The sequence below is a fragment of the Apteryx mantelli genome, chromosome 3 (genome assembly GCF_036417845.1).
Source record: "Apteryx mantelli isolate bAptMan1 chromosome 3, bAptMan1.hap1, whole genome shotgun sequence".
NCBI lineage: Eukaryota > Metazoa > Chordata > Aves > Apterygiformes > Apterygidae > Apteryx > Apteryx mantelli.
In genome coordinates this window covers 34,700,206-34,725,548 of record NC_089980.1, presented here as the reverse complement: position 1 = coordinate 34,725,548, position 25,343 = coordinate 34,700,206, and the positions used below count along the sequence as shown (strand labels likewise).

At 39.3% G+C, this 25,343-nt stretch overlaps 1 protein-coding gene across 2 annotated transcripts in view; it reads right to left on the bottom strand.

Annotated features, from left to right (window-relative positions):
• Positions 1-6,272: 6,272 nt before the first annotated feature.
• LPGAT1 (lysophosphatidylglycerol acyltransferase 1) overlaps positions 6,273-25,343 on the bottom strand; it is a 68,337-nt gene continuing 49,266 nt past the window's right edge. The window contains exons 6-8 of one of the 2 annotated variants that reach the window (XM_013949860.2): positions 16,130-16,236; positions 10,854-10,958; positions 6,273-7,719 (exon numbers count right to left, since the gene is read on the bottom strand). In XM_013949860.2, the coding sequence (XP_013805314.2) occupies positions 7,694-7,719; positions 10,854-10,958; positions 16,130-16,236 (238 nt within the window). In that variant the 3' untranslated portion in view covers positions 6,273-7,693. Of the gene's footprint in view, positions 10,959-16,129; positions 16,237-25,343 lie in introns of both variants that reach the window. The other variant, XM_067293096.1, reaches the window with a different exon arrangement.

The following is a 25,343-nucleotide window of genomic DNA, read 5'->3' as shown; positions in this document are numbered from 1 at the left end:
TTTAGCTTCACTCTGCAGTTCATGAGCTACCACGTGGCACCGCCTTAGAGTGGTCTCTCGTTTAGTGCCATACACAGTAATTACAACAGAATTAGCCAACATACAGGTCAGGCCTCTCTTATTCCTTACAACGATGAACTGTCTTGAAAGAATCCCTGAACAAGTTAAAACATTAGCTTCATAGCCCGTTTGCAAGTTTGAGACATACAGGAAGACCGATCAGTTGAAAAGCAGCAATTATCTACTGTTTCATTTTTTATTGTTGCTGGGTTTTTTGTTTGCTTGTTTTTCTACCTTTAGCCTTCTTAATCTTCAGTAGCAGATGATGCTTCAGTTAGAAGGAATTAGTTAACTGTTAGCAAAATATATTTTCTTTCCCTCATGATTTACAGACACTGAAGGGTTAAAAAAATCAGTTATTTTACTAAATTTCTTAGGTGGGTGTCACACTTGTGTGTTACCTTGTCACTATAATGCAGCCTTTTGATATCAAGTAAGGGTTATTGTCATAACCTGGAGGCTTCCTAGCTTCCCACAGCGCTGCAGAGAAAGGAATTTTTTGTTCCTGCAGTTTTGTTCATTTAGCTACAGCTCTTGCCTTACTAACTATACAGCTTACTCCTGACTCATCTTCTGAGCTTACAAAACGCATGATAAAAATAGATTATTGTTCTATCTAAATTCCCATAATCCTTGTGCTCATTAAAAATAAAGTCGTGTAACTGTTCTTAGTCAGAATTGCACTAATTAGTGCAATTGGTACTTCTGACCTTGTGATATTTACCTTTAATACACTCAGGTTTGCAGTGCTGCCTGCCTCACCTTATACAGCATAGATAATACATCCTTAAACAGCAAAGTGCCTGAGAGAGATACAGGCGAACCAGAAAATTGGTCAGGAGCCTTTTGCATAGCAATATATGCAGTTTATTCACATCCTCAACCTATGGCTTACCTAAATGTTTTGGCAGTAGATTCTTGCTGTATCTGCTGACATATTTACTATTTGACTTATATACATTTCACTGGAGTGAGGATACCACTAATGTAAATCCATTAATAAATTTAACTTCCTCCCCATCAAGCTGTAATTAAATAAATTATACTGATAGGACAATCAATTTGCTGAACGTTATAACAAAAAGCGGAAGGAACAGGGGGCTTATGATACAGGTGATGAACACACCACAAGAAGAACAGGAATTTAAACAGTTAATTTAGATTAGTTCAGAGAAACCCTCACTCGTAGCAGACCTGACAGAGTTGTATAAACTTAGGAAAGGCAGAGAGAAAACTTAAGTCAGGGATTTTTTTTTTAAACTTCTCTCATAAGGCAAGAGGGAAGGAACAACCAATGCAACAAAGACAGAACATTTGGAACTAAAGAGGCTTTTCTGAAACAAAGTAGACTTTTGAAAATGCCTACGAGTAGCCTGCAGGACTCACTAAGCTCCCCAAGAGCTCAAAACACAACAGGCACTGAGGAGGCAAAATAAAGAGAAAACAAAGCAGGGATATAAATTTCAGTGCGTCAGACACGAGGCAGCCTCTAATGGAAAGGTTAGGAAGAAAATTCCTATACGTAGGCAAGTTATTTCATGCTTGTCCGCTCCAGGGATCCTTGCAACTTTCCCTGAGGCGCTTGTACTGGCTGCTTTTGGCGAGAGAATACCTGTAATGGTTCAGACCTGGATCTGGAGTCTGATTCACTATGCAATTCCTATGACACATGTCTAGATAATGAATGAAGCCATTTTAATAGTTATTCCCAATGTAAAAATTATTGGGTAGTCTTAAAAATTATTTTATTTGTTGCTCTCTCTTGCAGGATCAAGGTCTTTGTAAGCCCCAGAGCAGAAATTTTGTGTTGGGAAGTCAAAGCCTAAAAAAGAATTGGCGATCTGGCTACTAATAAAACTGTAAGTCCTCTAGACTTTCAGGCCAGAAAGGATCATGACAATTATCTACTCTAATTACCTGCATAATGTAGGCCACAACCTCCCATAGTAATTAGGCTAAACAGTACTGACTTCTATTTCAGCTCTGTAGTAAAACATTTAACAGTTTTGATTTCAAGACCAAAGGGATGGAGGACTGATCACACCCCAAGTGAGGGCTCTCTTGTAAAGAGTGAACTTTGCTCACTCTGAACTCAGCCACGTTCTGCACCAAGCCACCACGTCTTAAACCTGTTCCTCCAGACGAGGATTCATGACTTGGCACCTAGAGAGTACTCATACATGCTAGAACTGTATTTTACTTTCCTTTGGATAAACTAAACAGACTAGACTTCTTTATTCTTCCACTGAAAGAGGTTTTTCAGATTACTCTTGTAACTTTAATTGGTTCTTTTCTGAATCTTGGGGCGGGGGGGGGGCAGTTTCTGTTTCTTTGGTGTTTTAGTCCAACTTAATTTCAGCCTTGAAAGAAAAGTCTATTCAATGAGTGACACTGAAAATGCATCTTGATCTAGATCCTCCTCTCAGCACAACTGAACGTGCGCGAGTGGCTTCTCCAACGTGGCACTAGGGGCTGGAGGCAGCCTTTGGAGGCTGCCCCCCCATGCACTTCCAAGTACTTAGCGAGCAGTCTGCAAAACACCTTCATGTTCTAAAGGTTAAATAACACCTATAGTGTAAACATAAAACACATGCCATACCTGAATATCATGGTAAGGCAATGACTGGAGAAAAAAAACCCTTAGCTAAAACCTCAGGAAAGCGACAAAGGAAGCAATAGTTAACATTAAAATAAACAGAAGTGGGAGAAAAATAATTTTCCAGAAGTTAATCCAGCCTGTGTTATTTCAGTAAATATTACTGCAGGCTCAAGGGAATTAACAGCTTAGCTTTAAGGATGACGCCACTAATCTATTAAACTATTCCAATAAAATGTCATCAGTTTTAGCCAAGAACCTTCCCTGGAAAACAGCCCCACATGAATGATGCAAGAACATCCCGAGAGGTTCAGCTCTAGCCTCTTTGTGCCTAAGATGTCGAGCGCAGGCCCCGTAACACACTGCACGTAAAACGTTCCTTTATTTTTATCCACTGCATTTAGGGAGCATTTAGTCAAAGCAGTGGCAAAAACACCCTAAACCATAAATTCTGTTTTACAAGTTATAAATTTGCCATTTTCAATACAGTGAAGTTACTATCTCATCCAGAGGAAGGTATTTTTTGTTTTGGGTTTTTTCTTTTTTGAGGGTGGGGGGGAGAAGAATGCGTAACCTCACAATCTTGTGTACCTCAAAACAGATGTGCAGAGGGAGAGCCCCTATCTACCACAGCTGGGTTTCTCCCCTTCGGATACTTGCTGACTAGCCTGATCCACACGTCAGGCCAGAAGCACCGGCTGGGCAGCGCCTGCTCCAGCACTGAGCCAGCCTGATGGCCACACCATGCCTAGGGCCAAGGATGCCGGGGGGACGGAAAGATTAGCTTAGAAGAGGAAAAAAGTGTCTATCTGGCCCAGCCATTTTGAGTCAATATTCAACGTATGGTTCCACTAAGGCTATGGACAGAAATACTACTGCCTTCTCCTACTTGGCAAACATTATGTTTATTACATTATCATTTATAACATTACAAGAGGAATACATATTCAGTCACTGTTTGCCAGAGTCTCTCAATTCTTTTCAGTGTCCCTGTCTTCTGCGATAATTTCTCTCAAAGAACCTCTAGCTATTCCTTGTTGCCAGATATACGATCTTCCTTTTGGCCCTACTACAATAAGATGTGCTGTCAAGCACACCTCCGACTAGGTGACTTGAACTACTCAATGACTTGTCCTCATTTTTTTCATTCTACCACTTTGTTATTTATTTGTATTTTATTTCATATCATCAATGAAAATACTGCATATTATTGAACAGATCTGCAGAGAGCTCTACTAGTTAATTAACTGCAAATGGAAAAAATTCTCTTGAAAAGCAATTTAACATAAACTGACTTTTTCCTCCATCAGATTCTCACCTGAGAATCAGATAAATGCCCTACAAGGCCTCAACTATATTGTGTCATACAAAGATCAGCCAAATTTGCCATCTCATCAAGCTTAATATTATAATTTTGTTTAACAAAGCCACTGTTGCTTTTTGACATTACTTACGTTAACATATTCTTGACTCATTGCACTGACCTAGAGTTTTATCTTTTTCCTTTTGATGCTGTCACAATATCTACTTTTTGGGAACTTTTCCAGCTTTCCAAGGTAAAGTTAAAAATCTGTATATCACAATTCAGTGAGCTCCTTGCTATCTTTAATAGTCATGGATCAACCTATCCATTCCTGTCAGTCTTTAATGCTCGTATAAAGTTATTTACAAAAAAATTAAAAACTTAGCTTTTTTTTAATAAAAATTTGAGCGGTATTTATTCCACTGCATCAGATGTTAGCACTAGCTGTCTTTGAAGTTCCAGATATATCACTCTTCAGTCTCATGAAGAAATCTTTATCAAACCAACTGGCTAAGTCAGTACAAAAATAGACTGACACTAGAAAGGACAACCAACCATAAAAGACCTATTTCCTTATTCCACATAGAAAATTCAAGGATTTAAGGAGAATTTAAGTACTAATGGATTCTATCTATAGAGAGATATTAATAAGCAAGCCTGTTCTGCAGAAGCAGGAGGTACCTTGTTTTACTTGGAGAGCACAGAAATGAAAGCACATAATGCGCCTGAGCCTCAGACACCCATTTTCACCCTCATTTGCCCCCAGTTCATTGGGAGCGTCATTCTTACAGCTATAACCATTAGTCTGCAACTTCTTTTAGAAGCAGCCTATTTGCAGTCAGCTAGAAAGTCAGGCGTGTGCGCGCCAAATGGGCGAAGTGTGCTGCTGGAGAGTATTCTAAACTTACACCAGGCTCGGATGTCAGAGGGGGGAAGTAGAGGGAGTTACGCACCTGGAACTGGATTGAATTAGGATTGAACCTAATAACAGAATTCCCCTGTGGCCCTGGAATAGCCTCTAATAGGACCTTGAGTACACTTCACACAGTAAATTTTTTAAATCAGCAAGAGACATTTCTTGGTACACAGGACAGTGTACACATGATGTGACATGATGTTAATACTTTTTTTTTTTCTTATTTACTGCCTCAGCTGAAACTCATGATTTTTAGAAAGGCACAGAATGCTTTCAACAAACTGGCAATTACCAGAAAAGTACAAATACAAGATGGAGACCTGAGAGATAAAAATTTATTGATTTCTATCTGATCAGCATGTCACAATACGGTCACAACTCATACAGCTGACATTCTTATAGTGGAAAGAGGGATTTTTTTTTTTTCTTTTTAAAAATACATTTTTCTTTCCAACAGGAAGGATTTTTTTTTTTTTTTTAAACAAACATTTCATACTAGGCAGGAATTAAAAACAATGGCTTCTTCAACATGACAACACGGCTGGTCAGCACTGGCTCTCCCACCAGTGTCTGAGATTCAGGTTCAAGGTTTCCCTCCCACTTTTCCTCCCCCCTCCTCGATTGCTCCCCCCCCACGCACGCAGAAGAACACTGCATGAGGGAAACAGAGGTAGACATAACCGCAACCCTTGCGCTGCTCTGCCCGCTGCGCTGGATGTCTTACCAAGCTCCAAACAGTTCATTTTTTGCTACATGTTGCAGTATTCTGTACGGGTAGTTAAAACTAAAAGCAACACTGAACTACTACAAGAGCTACTGTTAGGAGAGGTACTCCAGGGCCGCAGAGCAGGGCACTGTTTCGCCCTCTGCTGCTCTGCCCAGCCGAGGTTGTTTAAAACCCGAGTGCCCTGCAACCCGCGCCCCCACGCACACAGGTTACAGCCTTGCTTGCCCAGAGGTCGTATTCACCGCTTCCAGGAGGGCGGCAGGCTGCGGCCGACGTGGGCCCGGGGTCCGGTCCTTCCGCGCCCTCGCCTCGCAGGACGCCGGCGGGGAGCCGGTGCTGCGGGAAGCGGCGGCCGGAGCCCCCGCAGCGCCTGTGGCGGGTGCTGGCGCGAGGCCTGCGGGGCTGCTCTGCCCTCGGCGCTCCGACCTCCCCTTCCCACGCCTGGCACGCACGCACTCATCTGTCTTCCGCCCGAGAGCTCTGTAAGCAACGTTTACCTATAACTTAAATGAACATTCAAGCTGTATGGTGAACTGAAGTGCTATTTTACCATCTGTTGTGTTTATGGTAAGCACAATAGGTGCTGTGTATCATTAGATATAAGAACAATAAATAAAACCCTCAGAAGAAAAAAATCATCTCAGCTATTAAGGATTAGAAGCACATGAAGTCTTGAAAAAGAATCAACTTTATTTTGCCACACAAAAAAAAATGGGGAAAAAAAACACCTATTAATCTCTGTAGAGAAATGTTTCTTCTGATATCTGTCTACATTTCTGAAAGACATCTTGGTTGCTGAAAGGATTTGATTAAAAAAAAAAATCCAACAAAATAAGTTCAGTATAGTAAATCCAAACATCACCAGCCCTTTGCAAAATCACTGACAGTCACTACAGGCTTCTGCATCCATTTTTATCATACACAACAAAATGCAGGTAACACAGGAGGGAAGGAAAAAATTGGAGGTAAAATAAATGGTATCAAGAAAATTATTTTTTATCATACAAAATGAACACCATTCTATAATTTTAAAGGAACCAACTCCTAATAGGACAGTTGTTCAGTGTATAATTATTTCATTATCCAATGATAAAATAAAAAGGTTTAACTTTAAAATGCATAGAATCCTTTTAAAGACGTCTTTTGTATCACAGCCAGGTAGTCTACAGTTTTACACAGAAAAAATAAAGCTGCTCAGAAGTGTTCATAATGTATGCAGACTTTGCAAATCAGAGCATGGTTTCAATTTTGCTCTTCCAATTGTTAACAAAAAGTGTAAAAACTATCAAATATGCAATTTTGCAAAATAACCTTTTATTTCATATGGCTCCATTATTTCCAAACAATACAGTACCCCAGATGTATAATTACTTTGTGTGATTGTGTCAGATCAGTACAACATCTCCAGCCAGCTATCAAAGAACGCACCAAACCCCAGTCTCATGATTTGGGAATCCCACTTTTAAGTACCTTTGGTCCCAAAATTTTATGTCAAGGCAAAGTGGAGCAGTTGAGCACTGTCACACACAGTGATCGGTATTTTGTATTATCTTCTACAAACAGGTGAAAAGGTTAACAGCACTTTATGGCAATGTCAAACAGAAGAAAAACAATTACATTGTTTGCAAAAAAAGCTTACAATCAAGAGTACCACAGTGGTCGTTATATTTTTAATGCAACAAGATAAATGGAAATCTTGCTTCTCAAAATCTGATGACTTAAAAATAATCCCTCCTGTAAGACACACCATTGCTGAAATACTTGACAGAACCATGCATAAAATATGAGAGAATTGGTAAGGAAGGAACACGTACACAAAAAGGGAACTAAAAACAACACTGTTCGTGGTGAATGGGCAAATACTCTTCACAAAATGGGAATCAAAGAGCAGCAGTGCTAAACTATTATGACTTACATTGTTTCAACTGTAACAACTCATTTATGAACAATTAAACACAAACTTACAAATGTTGGGTGTGTGTAACCCTGGCAGAGAACCATCCTTTCTCACAATGAACTGCTACGCTCTCACCTGTGTGTGCAACAGCTTTCAGTTAACTTCTCCTGCAATTTTTTTCATCCTGTATCTCTTTATGCACTCCTCCGTTGTATTGCTCCTAAATTCAAAGGTATATTAATTATGCAACTTTTTTGTGATCAACCGTGGCTCAATAACATCATTTTCTATCAAGTGCATTGGAACTGTTCCGAACAGAAAACCCATCGACGGCTCTAACAAGATGCTCACGGCAGCTATAACACCAGCCTACTGCATAACCAAACTGCAACCGACAGGAATTCGTGTTTTACAAACCAGCTTGCTACGCTCCAGTCTTGACCAGCATGGTATTCAGTACAGAACTTCCTATACACATTTTGTCCTTCTCTTAATTAAAAAACCAACCAAACAAACAAACAAAAAAACTTTTATCCAATTAATTCTCTTTCATGAAGTCGTATCCAAGTTCATGCTGGGAGTCCTGCCCTGGGTACTTTGGATTTCCTAACAACAGTTTTCACTCCAGCATCATCGACAACAATTCAGCCATAAAGACACATAGCATCAGGCTTCCTTCACATTTTCCAGTGCAGGCGGGAAAGAAGTGACCGAATACTATTTACTCTATCAAAACTACAATCAGTGCTTGAAAACAAGTGTCTTGCAATAGTTAAGAACAACGAAGGAACAAACTGAAAGTTAACAGGAACCAGATAAATCAAATGATCATCTGAAACATTATTGCGTGTTACTATTTCCTTAGGCAGCATGTGAACACTTGCTATGACCGCAGTCCACTGGAAAAAAATATATATATATATACACTGAATTTGAAAAAAAACAGTATGCTCTTACACAGAGTTTAGTGGGTTTATAAAGAACAACCTCCTGATGTGAGTTACCACTGTGCAATCTGCTTAGACAAACTTCCCTTTTTATATCACTCTAGTCTGTCCAAGCTCAAAATACAAACAGGAGTAATACGGTGTCTCTGTGGTCCTGACCAAACCACCTGGCGGAGGCCGCACAACGCGGTCGGTCCGACGCCTGCATCTGGCAGTTTTGAGAGTCCATTTGCGCCCAAGTACTGAGGCGCTTCGACAGACTGACCCATGAAGGTGGTAACGGCCCGGGGCTGCCCCCACATCTTCCTGTCAAGTGGCAAATTAAATACGTTCTTTCTTTCAGCTGTAGTTTAACAGAAGCATGAGGAAAAGTGTTATGCGCCCAAGACTGCCTCTCTTTTCAGTACACACCTCTTTTTAAATGGATATTACCTTACACTAGAATTGAGGCATGCTGTGCCTGGGTGTAAAGAGGTGGGATTTAGAAACAGTACCTTACACAAAACGTTAAGCTAGAGGCGAGCACTGTCCTTTGCCTTCCAGCTGCAGTGGTACTGTAAGTCACTGAGGTATTTTGGGGGACTTGCCATGATGCATCGTTTTACAGCCACCCCCACTGAGCTCCCTTAGGATAAAGCTACTGCTTTGGGGGCTGTGGCATATTTAACTAGGTATTTTGGCATTAAACCAGGGAAACCTGCACTGCCTCAAATTTTGGTATGCCCCCTGCTCTTCCCCCCTCCAAAGGGAACATGGGCTCTGGTTCGTATCTGTATACCACCCCTTGCGATTCACGTAGCACAAGAGAGAGAAGGATCAATATTGCTAAAGCAGAGCCAAAACTACTGAGGGCTGGCTTTGCTCTCAGTAAAATTAGTACATAAAAGGCAGTACGCCGCAGCTGAGTTCTGACTATCCTGCTTGTATTTAGAGAGATTAATTTTTTTCAGGAACAGCTCTCTCAAATCTTTGTGTAATCAGATAAGCACGATGCCAACCAGACCTGCCAGGAGTGAGAATATACATCACTGACATCCTTTCAAAAGCATCATACATTACATCTGAAAATGTCATCTGTTCCAGTTTGCCTTTAAATTCAACTCATTCTTCTTCCATTATGATTTTAGCACAGTGGCAGACTTAATACTGCCCTCCAGGAAGTTATTCAGAGTATTTACCATACTTTTTCGCACATTTATGCTATTTTTTCTTTTTAAGAAAATAGTTTTTCTTCTTTTTCTTTCTTTTCTTCTTTTTTTTTCCTAAGCAAAACATTAAGATTGCTGGCATTGAATTATTTAAACTCTCCCACAAGCAGATTTAGCACAGCTGCAACTAGTAGGGGAGAAAAAGGCCTCCATAAACCATTCAAAGGTCACCTTGGTTAGACTGCAGTATACAAAATACAGAGGTGTCTAAAAATCACCAGCAGCACCAGCAGACCTTCGGAAATAGCTAGAATCATTCTGGCTTCCAATTTGTGACAGATAAAAGCTTTCCCCTACATTCTAAGCTGTATATCTTTCCTTCACTATATTTTCATCTTTAAAAGTGCATTTTGCAAAATGATAATGATCAGTGAGATGCCTTCTAAACACAAAAAGGGAAAATAAACCAAGTGACTTTATATTTTCCAGGTTCCCTCATAATATGAGATACTGTTAGCACACAGAATTCAGACAGCTGATGGTAAAACCACAGCAAGGATGGGCTGATTCATCAAATGTGGATAACTTTTAATCACATTATGATACTGCAATGCTTTTTTGAGCACTGATTCCCCACAAAACCCATCTGACACTGGATCTTATTTGGGTCCTGTTTTTAGATCGGCGTGTCTAATACAACAACTGCTGACGGGGTAGTAGCAACAATACCACCACCAGCTCTGCAGAGCATCTTTACTGACTCCAGCACAATGAGTTGCAATAAAGTACGAGTTTGTGCAAACGAGGAATCTCTACCACACAAGTGTTGTACAGACTACTGAAGAGACACGTTGCTGGATTTTCTGAGCTCTAACTACAATGCCAGGAAATACTCGTGGTGATAGTTTTCTTGTTGCAGACATTCTTCTATGGCGGTTGTATGATTGCACCTTTTGTCCAAATGCTGAATTTGCTTAAGTGTGGGTGAGAGTATACACCTTTTAAAAATACAGACAATTCTTAAAATAATACATCCTCAGGTCACTATGTTACTGATCTTCACTTTTAGTGGAGTTTAAAATTTCCCCAACGAGAGGTAAGAGTCCATCCAGTATTTTCCTTTACGCTTGTATATTCACATTTGCACATACAACATGATATTCATTGGCAAGAGCCTGGATTCCCATTGTGTCCTCAGGTCCCATTCAACTTTTAAAATAGGCAATGATAAAAATACTGGAAGATGCAGTACCACATACCGCCTGACAAAAATGCAAGTGATTGTATGCCAACTAGCCACAAATTACTGAGGGTCATCTCCCGAGAAATAGCTTTTGTTTGGCCCTGCAGCGGAGGAAATGCTCCTAAAAAAGAAAAAAAATAACACATTTAATGCTGGTGTAGCAGGACTGACAGGCTTAGCGTATTATTCTTTACTACGATTGCCTGTACCAACAACAGCACCTACAAACAAGAAACTGGTTACTTGTCTTATGCTGTAAATTTTCAAAATAATCTCCAGTGGTATGTTATCTTCAAGAAATAAAGAAAACTTTTTTTATGTATCAGGCACAGTTTCCATTTCATTTGGATATAAAATTAAACTCTAAGCATAAACTTGCAAGCATTCTTTAAAAACCAACCTCACTGTATTCAACCTTTGCATGGAGATCCAATTGTCAACTAAGTTTTCTGCAGTATTTTTAAAGTTACAGTAATGTTCATAAGATCAAATTCAATGGTTACCATATTAAGATTTACAGCTAGTTGGTAGCAGTTTTATATATTGCAAAGAAGCAATACACATACACTCTCAGGGTTCCTCCTGAATATATTTGTATGTGTGCATATGTATATAGTGTATATACATACACATACACACACTTTTTTAAAAAAAACAATAGTTTCCATGTTGTGTGAACATTCATTGGCTAGTCAATCGCACAGACTAAGGAAGCATTGTAATTTGCTACCCATAGAGTTTTCTAGAAAGATTTTTTGAAACATCTGTTTATGTCTGTTTATGAGAGAAAGAGCAGGAGATGGCTGACATGACTAAAAAAATTCATTTTTCCCAATATGACTTTTTCTGACTTATAACACTGTAGTTTAAATATGTCTGAATACATCAGAAGTTTATAATCATAAACAAAGCATTTGCATGTATTTACATCAGCATATTAAAAAATTTGCATTACATTTAGAGATGCACAAAGCCTAGAAGATATGAATCTTTTTTTTTGGTTAATCCTGAACAGTGCATATAAAAACCTCTGAGAATACTAGATATGTAGATCTACTTGCTATAATACTATGGAGTCACAGCTATACTCATATAAGAACAAAAGATGAATGATCAGAGTAAAGATATAGCAACGTAAATTTTGAATCTTAGAAACCACACAATTTTTGCAATTAGATACTATCAGCAACTTATCTTTCTGCTTCACATTTGCAATCACTGGCGGAATTGCAATCAAGCATTTAAGGCAAAGCTTTTCTTTCTGTATGAATGCCATTAAAAAAAAAATAACAAAACACACCTTGATGAGTCCCATCCTCCACTCACTGATGCATATTTTCACACATGGGCAGATTTGCCACTCTATTTATTCACCAGTAATTGTCACTCTGCTGCATGCTATAATCCAGAGGGTCATCTTCTATTCACCCACTGCAAGGTACATTTATTCTTCCACAGCCTGTTTGTTGGGGTTTTTTTTGTACCAAACACTGACCTCTGGTTTAAATAACTAACTTCTGCTCCTCAGTACTGACAGCAACTTTCTCCTCCCTTCCTCCCCTGCCAAGCTAAGTTGCATCTCCAGAGAAAGCAGTCCTTCATTTCGCTAGATGAGACGAGCCAAGCACTTTAAGGTGCCCTTCACAGAAACAACTTTCTTTCCCTCAGTCGTCTTTGCACCTATCACCTGCCCTGTTCCAGGCTCAGTTTGTGTTTCTTGAACACAGATGACAGATCTGTAGTCAGAATTCCCAGATGAGGTCGCAGACTTGGTACGATGGCACGAGTGTTTTGCTATCACTAGTGCAAACGCTCTCCTGGTGCCCTGTAGGATGACACTGCTCACTCTTTTGCTTACATCCCTCCAGCTGCTTATGATCAGAGTGAACAAGGAACACGAGGACTTCAGGGTACAATTACTCACTTCCAACTGATAAGCTCCTAGTTTATAGGGCTTTTTTTTTTTTTTTAATTAGCCTCCAAGAGCTTTTTTCCTATTAAATTTAATCCCCTTTGTGCTACTGCAGTCTTCAAGGTTATTCTGCTCAAGACTTCAGATTTCAGAGAAATCATATTTGTCAATAAAAGTTTTCCATTAACTGCTAAAATAGGAGTCTCTGTGCTGCTCCAATCTACAGATATTAACTGTAAGCAGTTTTAATTTTGTAAGTGAAACGTGTTAAAATGCACCTGTAAGAAAGGACGGGATAAGTTTCCTATTCAAATTTCAGGCAGTTTTTTTTTTTTTCTTTTTTTGAAAAAGACGTCTGATACTCTAGGTTTTCTCCAGATCCATTAAGGCCCTTAACACTTAGGAATTCAGGAAAAAAGAAAAAGCTATTTTTAGGTTTATTTTTTTCCTCTTTCCAAATAAAAAATACACTAAAAGAATGTATTCCTTCCAATGATATTATCAATAAAAAAAATTGTTTTTAAGAGTTAAGCATTAAATATATTACTCCAGCTTAAAACAAAAAAAGAATAGTTCACTGGATAAAGCTGTTTTAATGTCATACAGGAAATTGCTATCTGAAGTAAGCTTTATGAACTGAGACAAGTTCCTAGGCAACACGTATTAAAAAAGTCGAAATGCTGAAACAATCATAAGTCTTAAAAACACACCAACTTGAGACAGTGTAAGGTGTCAATAAAGAGCGAGCTCTTCCACAAGCTTCTGTGATTCCCTTCACATTAGGCTTCAGGACTAGGGAGGTGTTCAGGGAATGGTAACAACACTTCTGCGGTAAGCCATGACAGTAAAAGCAAGGAGAGCAGATTCTCAACTAGCATAAATTGTAGTAACTTTAAAATATGCTAATTTATGCCTAATAAGGACCTTTGTCATAGCATCTACATTAACATGCCTTATTAGTTCATGCTTAGTACGCTAGCAAATTATAATTAATTATCCTATTTTGGAAGCGCATTTCAAGGAATAAATCTGATTATACTCATTATACTCTTTGAAATTCTAGTCTGGTTAGGTTTTTTGGGTATGACCATTTTATTTTGACGCTATCTGTAAAACACTATGTCCCAATAACAAGAATTCCCTGGATCCTGTTGTGATTTTATTTAAACTACAAATGTAGTCAGTTATTTGTCTAATAAAGTCCAATACATACATTCTGATGCAATTTATACAGCGGGGTCTGACTTTTGTCATCAATAACGTCTGAATGACATCCATAAAGTATAGTACAGCTCTGGGTTGCTAAAGAATTCTACTAATCTTTTTAAGAATGACAACTGACAATTAAGCACTCAAAACTGTATTAAAACAGTATTTGCAATAAATCATCTAGCAGAAGTAGCATTCTTGTTTAACACAGTCACTCTGGAATATTAAACTCAGTTGATTCAGCAGACTGAGTGGTTGTTTATTAGCAAGCATCACAATTGTTTAAAAGGGAGGATTATTTTTCTTCAGATACAAGCTACATTATTTCATCTGGCGTCTTCCTATTCAGTCTAGGTTTGATAAATTTACTTCCATGTATGTCCAAATAAAACACAAAATTTAATCTCTGTGGATTTTATCGTTCTTGTTTATTATGATGAGTTTTTCTGTTTTGTATTCTGCATAACACACACAACTGCTGGAGGACAGGTGATAAAATTCAGTATCAACTGGATGGAAAAAAGAAGAGAGCCTTGCGGAAACAAGTTTCCAACTTGGATATTTTAAATCACATCATGAAGTTCAACAAAGGGAACTGCAGAGTCCTGCACCTAGGGAGGAATAACCCCAGGCACCAGGACAGGCTGGGGACCGACCTGCTGGAAAGCAGCTCTGCAGAGGACCTGGGGCTCCTGGTGGACAACAAGTTGACCATGAGCCAGCAATGTGCCCTTGCGGCCAAGAAGGCCAATGGTATCCTGGGCTGCATTAGGCAGAGCATTGCCAGCAGGTCGAGGGAGGTGTCCTCCCCCTCTACTCAGCCCTGGTGAGGCCACATCTGGAGTGCTGGGTCCGGTGCTGGGCTCCCCTGGACAAGAGAGACAGGGAGCTACTGAAGTGAGTCCAGTGAAGGGCTACTAAGATGATGAAGGGACTGGAGCATCTCTCCTATGAGGAAAGGCTGAGAGAGCTGGGACTTTTCAGCCTGCAGAAGAGAAGACTGAGCAGGGGGGGATCTTATCAATGTATACAAATATCTGAAGGGAGGGTGTGAGGAGGATGGGGCCAGACACTTCTCAGTGGTGCCCAGCGATAGGACAAAAGGCAATGGGCACAAACTGAAACACAGGAAGTTCGTTTGAACATGAGGAAAAACCTCTTTACTGTGAGGGTGACAGAGCACTGAAATGGGTTGCCCAGAGAGTTCTTGGAGTCTCCATGCTTGGAGATATTCAAAAGCCATCTGGACACAGTCCTGGGCAACATGCTCTAGGTGAGTCTGCTTGAACAGGGGGAGGTTGGACTAGATGATCTCCAGAGGTCCCTTCCAGCCTCAACCATTCTGTGATTCTGTGACATGTTATTTGCTGGTTTCCCTTTAGTAATTGTATTAATGCCCTTAATTTATTTAGATCTTTCTAATGCATTACTATTGAAAGTGTTTTATGACAGAAGTGATCCACAGTATCTCACAGCAAGGAGGCCAGTACTCAGCACAGGGCTGCAGATCAAGCCTTGAAGGACTTCATACTATATAATTCTTACAGAGCCTTCCAATCACAACATCTGTCTGTTCAGCTTAACAGCGGTAGGAGGGAAGCTCTACCATTTTGGACTAGACCTACAGGCTGCTTAGGTCAGTTTTCTCCAATAGTACAAGTGCCAGAAGAACAGGTCAAATGGCATCACTAAGGAGACAGACTAGCCTGTCTCATTTAAGCCTTGTTTAATCCCTTTTAGTTAAGGGCCTGCTCATTTTTAACCATTGAAGGTTTTATATCCCTCCCCAAATTTATTAGCCTTAACTCTGAATACTTTTATTATGCATGTAAGTGTTCACTGCCTTTTTGAATCTTGATAAATTACTCAATGAAATCCTGTAACAGCTGTTAACACCAGTTTCACAGTTGAATCATCTTATTTTTAAATAAGATTTGCTTATCTCAGTTTTGAATGTGCCAACTTCCAAACACCATCCTAGTCTGATGTGACCTGGCAATCTATCTTCTCTAGATCATTTCTTATCATGCGTTCTTTTGCCATATATTAAGTGTGAATAACCACAACTATTGCATACGTGCGAAGAATAATTACATATTCTTAAATCATTTGGAGATCCCTGTAAGAAAAAGACATCATCACACAATTCTCTTTGCTAGATAACATCCTACCTGTTTCATAGAAATGCGTCAGGAGATCTTCCTTTTCAATGAACCGTTGATATAGCCAGTGCGTAAGTGCTTCAGGCTCTGCAGGTACATCTTTGATTGGAAAAATCCTACCAGAGAAACAAACATAATTAAATCTAGGAAATGCATTCTGTATGTTTAAAAAAAAAAAAAGAAAAAAGATTCCCCCTTTACCCCAGATCACCACAAAAATATAGATTTATAGCAGACTTTTGCTCTAACTGCATGGTTCATTCTCCCTGATTCACAGATCACATAAGTATTAATGATACAAAATCAGAATATTCTAGGTTACCAGTCAGATGCATGAAGATGTAGGCATTTATGGGCTTCTATCAAATGCAGTGCTACACAGAAACCATACACAGAAGCTGTGTATGGCTCCCCCCTCCCACTTTTTTTAAATAAAAGAATACCACACTATTACTATCCTTAGAAATGCAAACCAAAACCAAAAGAAATAAAGACTGAAGGCTCATCCACAATTTTGAAGAAATAGTTCTTCAGTAGGCAGAAGGTATGTAATACCACCACTAAGTGCCAATAGGTCTTCTGTACACCAGCAAACAAGTCCTCCATGCTTTTCAGAGGAAGCTGTCATCTTTGAAATGTCTTGGGTAGATTTTACATTGAAAATTGACAGCATGTGTAAGTGTACTCAAATATTACTGCTATATCTTTAAATGTTACTGCTTTATCTTTAAAAGCTAAGGGAAGAACTACCAACATTTTTGTACTTCTACATTGAACAATGGATCTGTTTAGAAAAATACAGATGTCCAGGGAAGAATTCATTAACATACAGGCAGAAACCCTCTCCCTCCACTCCGAAATACCACCACCACCCTAAAAAACAAACCCCTATATCTCAAAGGATTAAAAAGAGAAAAAAAAGAAAAAAGTCATAACTATAAAAATCTCCTCAGTAGACTCTTAGTGCCTCTTGACTTCTTTCAGACCTCTCTGTTGGGTTTATTGGGAGGCCAGCGCAGAAGAGATTTGTGCATCAGGCTAGCCTGAAAAATACATACCCCAAAATGTAAGACATGGACTGTAGGTTTCTCTTTTCAGTTGAGCTCTCATTTAACCTGTCATCTGTGCTACGCCTCTATATTCATTAGTGGATTTTTCATTTCTATTTAAACACAGGCTTGACTGATTATACTGAAAAGAATTTGAGGTAACAGCACAACTGCATGAAAGTGTCTGAACAGATAAGGGAACAACAGACTACAGAAAAAAGGGGACGCTCCTGAAGAATGCAATGTTTTGTTGCTAGGTCATTCACATCTCCCCCTTTCACAGTTCCTCTTCTGCCTCCTCTGCCCAACGGCTTTGAGCTGTGGCAAAACCAACAAGAAATCTTCCAGATACAAAATTCACTGCCTCGTTTCTTCCAGCATTAAAGGAGTCTCCCCCCCCCCCTTTTTTTTTTTAAACTAGTTTCAGATAAGACATTCAACCGTTCACTCAAATTATCATTTGATTTCTCCTTCCCCCAACCTCTGGCACAAAGCCAACATTCCCAACATCAGCCACCTCCTCTGCAATACCTTTCGCAGCACGAGCCTGCTTTTCAGTAACAAATGAAACGTACACATGCGTATGCCACTCTATAGCAAGTACAGCACAGCTTGTCCCTCTTTCATGGAGGGGTAAACTGGCACACGCCTTTACTGTGGCGCACACAGAAAGACACTGTCCATCTTTAGCACTGGATCAATGTAGGTAGGTAGAAGAGCTGGAAAATCCTACACATGGAAAAAATGAGCTGCAAGTGGAAGAGAAGAAGCAAAACATTGCTCTAGTGGATGAATTAAAAATAATGGTGCTTCAAGATACAGAGTTAACTTCAGTATAAGATGAACAATCTTACTTACCAACTAGGACATACAACATAACTAGAATAATTCTTTAGGAGTCTTTGTAGCAACCCTACCTACATCATTATCAGGTTGTGGCGTTCTCCATACTATAGTAAAGACATTCTCAATAAACAGAAATTAGCAACTATCGTCTTAGCTAAACTACAGTTTGAAGAAAAGAGTCTTTGGCCAAAAAGAAAGGTTATAAAATAGTTTGTGATCCAGTAAATAGCTCAAACCCTTGCCTCATTTATTAAGCAAATAACAAAAGAGGTAATATAGCACTATATTATCTTGGAGCCCAGATGCCATAAGGCAGATTGAAATGGAACGATAAACACTCAAGTAAAAAACAAACAAAACAAACATTCAACCCACAAAGCAGGATCCATCTTTGAGGGTATAACATTAAAAAGGACTCTCTGCCCCCACATGCAACCAAGTTCCCAAGCACTATTTTAACTCTCTTCTACCTAGCTGGTGTAAGAGACAAAAGGACACAACAACTGAATATTGTGTTTCACAGTGTATTTTTGAAAGGCAGATGCTTGCTTATGCAAGCTTGACAATGGCTCAGAATTGCGAGAAGTATGCGTGGGGGCTTAGTACAGAAGTCCAGCATTACCTGACTTCACACGTGCTTCCCATCATAAGCTGCAGATATTCTTCACCTCCACCTTCACTTCTCAGTTACCTAATAGCTCTACAGCTCAGTAACCCAATTAAGCTTGGTATTTTTTCCCAAGAACGTACCGACTAATCTGAAAACATTATGAGAAGAGCTAACAAGATACTCATGAGAAACTACTTATGAGGTGGCAATTTAATGGGGTAGCAAAGTAGCGTAAGTGACAGTAATGTTGCGAGCGCCTAATGGATTGCAGTGCATCCATTTCCTGCCTGCAGCCATCCACATTCTTGTATGAATCAATATATTATATGAAGTCTACTTCTTAAAAGTTTAAGAATCAATCACAGTCACACCCATTTTGAATGAAACTTACTGCGAGTGGAAAACAACTGATGTCCCAATAATGCTATGCTGGCTGTCATCATTTCTTAATGGCAAGTGCTAGTGTATTTAGAAGCATTTTCAAACATATTTTCAGATTATACAGAGTTATATTCTTACTAGTTGAATTTCACATTAGTAACTGAGCTAAATTAGAGATAAAATGTCTAAAAAAATCCCTTGCACTCTGGAATAAGCCCTTTCTGTACCAGATGAGGTGAAGCTAAAAAGCCCTGTATTTATACCGAACACATTGCCACTATCATCATTCTCCGCCCATCAGATGGCTCCTTGAGGATCTGTTTTCAAAGAGTACCCTCATCAAGAAGATTAGGTCCAGGGTGGCATCTGAGAAAGTCTAAAGTTACAAAACTCTCTATCCAAGCAATCCAAAACAAAGGCTGAGAGCTGCTGCACTATTAACAACTCAGCAACCATATCCATGATGAAGATTACGATAAAAATGTCTTATCTCTCTCTCTCAATATATATATAAAGGTATATACACATACACAGACACGCCTATATCGATACTTTTTTTTACCCATAAAACAGGAACTGAAGAAAGTTGTTTTAGTTCCACTTCATACTGTAAGTCTGGAAAGATGTTCACTTCAGCTTAGGCACATTTTTTTTCCATAAAGTTTTCAGAATATTTCTCAGATTAAAGATGAAACAGTGAACAACACAGTTTTACAGAGAAAACCAACTCCTTAAGTGCCTGCTCCATTTGACTGTGCTGCACGTCAAACTTGGGATGAGAGCATGTGCCGCAGCATGCGCAATGGACCCAAAGCAAGGACTCCTGCGACGTTCTTCCATATCCTTTGGTATGGGAGAAAACAATACATCATCAAGAAGCACAGGATTATTTTTAAGCCAGTTTAATTTGAATTCTTGTGTTCCTCACATCCGAAATTATTTGCTCTCATGTAACCCAACAAGAACGTAAATCTTAAAGGTGGCTGTCCGACATTTTGAAGAACACAGTCTTCAGAAGTATGTTCACAGGCACTACAACCATCCATACCCTTCAGATGTCCTGGGGTTTTCTTCCAATTACAGAGAAAAGAATAAAATCGAAGAGAAAATGGAAACCCACTTTGTACTGACAATTTTGTCACTAGTACGTCAGCAATATTTGTGTGAACCAGTAATTATATGAAGGCTGCAAACCACACCTAAAACAACTAACATGGTTCTATGTCATATTTTTACATGTAAAAAGAATGAAAGAGCCAAAGGAGTTTTATGGAAAAACACTTAATTAGGACACCTCTGCAGAAGTATACGTGGAAAGAAGGGGAAAAAAAAACAGGAAGAGAACGAGGACAGTTTCCTTAAAATCTACAATTTCACACCAATTTAAATGATACATTCCAGTTATCTCAAGATAAGGAACTCCTCCTCTGGATTTTGTTATTCTCAGAAGCTACCAAATAATTTTCAGAAGCATGGTATTTTCAGAAATATGTGATCTCCTTTAAAGGGTCCTTTTTGGAGAAACAACCTTTAATTCTATATTAAAGATCATAGATTCCACCCCTAAGTACTAATTGCCTTTCATCATATGTCCTATCCTGAATTAGGGCTTCTATATTACTTCCTACTCTTTTGAAATCATAATCTATTTAAAAAGTAGTTGAAACAGCAAATAAAACTCTGTATAATGGAGGATGTTGCTAGATCTCAAACATGACCAGAAGCCAGTTATTTGCTAAAAACAAGAAAATAAAAAAATGCACACCAAAAAACAAAACAAAAAACACATTAAAATATATTGCCAAACTAGATGCCCTTCATAGGCATTTCTGCAAAGCTCATTCAGCAACCAACAATGTATCGCATTTATTTATAGCTAAGAATCTAGTCTTATTTTTAATAAATCTGTATTCATGTAAACAGAAAAAAAGAAAAAAGCTTCCTCAGTAACTGAAAGCTTGTTTCGACAGGTGCAGCATAGTACAACTGGCACAATTAGAACGGGTGACATAGCACTCATCTGCATTATGGCACAAGGGCAGCTGAGTTAGCTTGAGATAAAGTGCTACTTTCATGCAGCATAAATGCAGCAATACCCTTTCCGTTTGGGAGGTGAGCACGGCTGGCTCTGACTCAGGAGCCACTATATCACCCTCCCTGTTACACAGTGCAAATGTGGGATATAGTCATACAAGGGCACGGCTCAGTAGGAAGCTAACGCAAAAAAAAAAATCCACTCTTGATCGATTGGAAACTGTCAAAGAAACTTGACATCCACTTTTTTCAATTTGAAGCTCTTTGATTTTGACAAAAGAAATGAGGAAATTTTACTATTAGAGAAACTCAAAGACCAGCTGAGAAATGCCAAACTAGTTAGACTAAAGAAGTGACTAGTGTAAAAAGAAAAAAATATCCCAAAAGACAAAACCCAACTCAGTGAGGCTAAACAGTGGGAGGTGAGAATAGCTGCCAGTACGCTGTCCCTTTACGCAAACATCAAGCCACTCAACTTATTTCTACTGAGTATAACTGTAGTGGGTCTGGGTTTATATTCAATGCACATCACATAAGATGACCCAAGCATAAAGCCACGCCATGCTGAGAAGAGGCGACAGCAAGCCTTTCCAAAAGCTTATTAAAAGGCAGATTTTGTTGTTGGTTTTTTTTTTTAAGCACAAAGCACCAGAAAAAACACACCCACACCCACCCACCAAAACAGTTTGATTAACTGGAGATTTTCCTTATTTTTAAGTTTCAGATAGCAAAGTTTCAGTGCTTTCTAATGAGTTCTGAGAAAAGTTTGTCGGGGTCAGAAACGTATGCAGTAGTTAAAGTAAGTTCTGACACCTTTGTGTTTTGAAGGATCTGAAATTTGGCAACTGTCCTTTTTGTGGGGGAAGTTTCTTTTGATATCTTGAGAAAAATCAGGCCACCACTCAGCCTAGTTATAAGCTTCTGAAAAACATATAATTTGTACAGAAACTCGAAGTTTGGAAAGCAAGCTTCAAACTCATCTATCAGAGTGGAACATGCAACCAAAGACTACAGGGTTAAACTGAACTTCCCCTGCAATTTTCCTCTACCTAAAACAGACAGAATAGGCTGGTTGCTGTGTCCTCAACGCTCCTTTTGTTGACCCCTAAACAGGATGAAAAAGAAATAATCTTGAGGTAAAAAGACCAGCTACGAGAAAGGAAAACACTGGATTTGAAAGAGGGTTAGGGAGGAGGAGACAGGTTGTGACTAATGGGACTGGCAGAAAGGATGGACTGACTGGCCATAACAAAAGAACAGGCCGTAATTTCTCAGTCTGCTTCAGTTCCATTAGCACCGAAAGCGATGTACTCTAGCAGCACAAAAAAGCAACGTTTCCTGGCTCTCCACTATTCTAAACAGAAGAAAGCACATTTAAATTCCTGTTCTCCTTTCACACAGCAGAAGTTGCATCTATCTAGAAATTTAGGTTTCTGGGTTTTGTTTTTTTCTTCCCCAAATGGACTTTTTTTTTTTTTTTAAATGGTATTTTGGATATGCCTCAGCACAAACAGTGGTAGATGGGAACCACCTACTGTGCTAGAACACACTCCTGTTGAGAACCTGGAGCTGAACGTAGGGTGCCGTTACTTCTACCAATTATTTAATCCACTAACTCAGTTAGAAAGCCTACACTATATAGTTAAGCATTGCCATTCCACTACTTCAGACCCACACAGAACTTTTTCTCTCCCCAGCTACTTAAAATCCCTTAAAATATATTTTATCTCCCAAAACGTTCAAAAAAAAAAAAAAAAAAAAAAGGGAGATGCTAGAGCTGTGAATCCACTAAGCAACTTTGATGAAATGTTGGGCCCAACTGTACTTAGTATGAGATAATGCTTGTAATGTCCAAAGTGCTCTGAATAAAATCAGGCACCACACATCTCAAACTCAGCATCTGAACTTGTAGATACTTTTGGCCTTCAAGTATGCTCAAGTCTGCCTTCCTTAGAGTGGCTGCTGCATTACTATCTTCTCTGGAATAAATATGGTGAAGATACATTAACTAACATGCTGGTTGCACAGAAAAAGTATACATAAAAAAAAAGTAACAATTCTCCTATTTAATGCAGCACTAGAACAGGGAGAAGTAAGGCACATGCAGGGCAATACACTGAACAAGAAGAGAAAGCAGAGTTCATTTGTTTTATTGTTGGAGGCACAGTAGTTTGGGAACAAAGTAGTTGTATTCACTCATGCAATTTAAGTATACCCTCACCTACAGGTACAGCCCTAATTCTGGCACATTCCCATTTCTGAGGACTTGACTTTGCAAATATTGTATTTTCTTAAAATAAATTGTAATACATGACAAATACATGCAAGTGCAAAGGGCCAGTGAAATATTGGGATACCACCAGCATCAGCCCTTTTGCCCTCAAACTTTGCAGTTTAGAATAGCTCAGGAATGAAGACCAAACCAGAACACATTTTTTACAGTGGCTGTTATCAACATTTCTCTAAGTATCTTTAGAAGGCTCGCTGCTTTGAGAGAGACTTGCATGCTAGAGGGAAACCCTGAAACACATCTGATAGGAGCTTTAATCACTTGAGCACCCTCCTCTTCCACACAGAAGTGTGAAAATTTACTCATGTGTTGCTATGCAAATCTCTTTCTACAGCATTAAAATCCTCCCCCTCTTCTTTGGCCTTTCAGACAATTAGGAAGTTTTGAAAACCTACAATCAGAAATAAAACTTTGATAACAGTCACCCTAGTTCATTTTATTGCACTAAATGAAGGAAAGAGGGAAAAAACAATTTGGAATTGATCAAAATACTTTTCACAAAAATTTCAGAGCACATGTTCTGCGTTAAACACAGAAAAACAAACACTTCTCATACTTCCATCTTTTTACTCATTCTATGAAAAGATGGAGCACGTTTTACCTGAGGTTTTCCCTTGCTACCTGAGTTTGTTTCAGAAGTAAAGAAGTGCACTAATCTTTAACAGGGACAGCTCGGGACTTAACGCAGCACAGGCCTGGTCAGCTCTCTGCCAATGGTTTGATTCACATACAACATTCTTAAGAAATACAGCAGTCATTAAAAAACAAACAAACAAACAAAGCAACCTCCCTCCCCCCCCCCAAAAAAAAAAGAATAAAGCCAGGTGATTTGCAAGAGAGGAAATAATCAGTTACTGTTATGCCCAAAATGGAATCTAGTAGGAATATTTCTATATAAGCAACAGACAAAGATGATACAGTGTAAATAAATTCATATACGCACACAGTTCAGTTGCTCTCCGTTAATGCTGCCATGGATAAATATATCCTTCACGTAAACAAATATTTTTAAAGCAGCATGAAAAATAACTAAAAATAAATCTGAGTGTTCAACTATCCTTTATACATTATAATTTGATTATCAAGAACACTGAAGGTGAAAATTCACTGTATGCATTCCAACACACTGCAGTCTGATCACAGGTACATTAAAAGGTCTTAGTATATCACAGCTAAATGATATGCTAAATCTGAAAAAAGAAGAAAAATGACATGACAGTTTTCTAGTATAAAATTATTCTGGACATTCAAAGCTAAAGCAGAGGAGAGTTGCAGAAGGACACGACAGTAGTTGCAGGTGTAAATAAGTACCAGTAAACACAAGGCAACTATCACTGAGGCAGGGAAAGGAAAAAGCACCAGTAGCTACACACACCCAGCCGGGGGCTCCAAGGTTAGCTAATATTATTCTGGTAAGCGATCCTGACATCACTGTGGGGAGTGCAAGACGTCGGTCATCTCACAGACGAGTTAGAGCAGAAGCAGGCAAAAGGGACGAGGCAACCAGCAATGCAGGGACGCTTCTGCATAAGGGGACACTGAACACACTAAGACCCCTCAGGTTGGAAGGGGGACAGCTAAGGTGGGACATGAGGAAGATCTATAAAATCATGGGTCGTACAAGGAGAGCGACTGAGGGACGATTTACTCGTTATCGTCAGGACACAGGGAATAGGGAGCTCCCAATGCAGTCATCAAGTGGAAAGCTGAAGACAAACAAAAGGAAGTTTTCCCTGCTGCCACCCTCAAGAGCGACCATACTTTGCAAGTGCCATGGAGCTTCACAGAAGCAAGAAGACTGTCACAGCAAGCTCTCCAAATCTTGTGTGTACTCAAACACACTGAGTATTATGCAAGAATGTGCATGTTCGCATCGTGTCTACTATAACCGGATTCCAGATGCAGACTGCTCCCAGATATTTGCAGCCCCTCGTGTGCATGCAGAGGGATAGTTCCCAGGTTGCTTCCTCATGCATCCGCCAGCGCTGCCCGCTGGCAGAGCCAGGGCGCTCC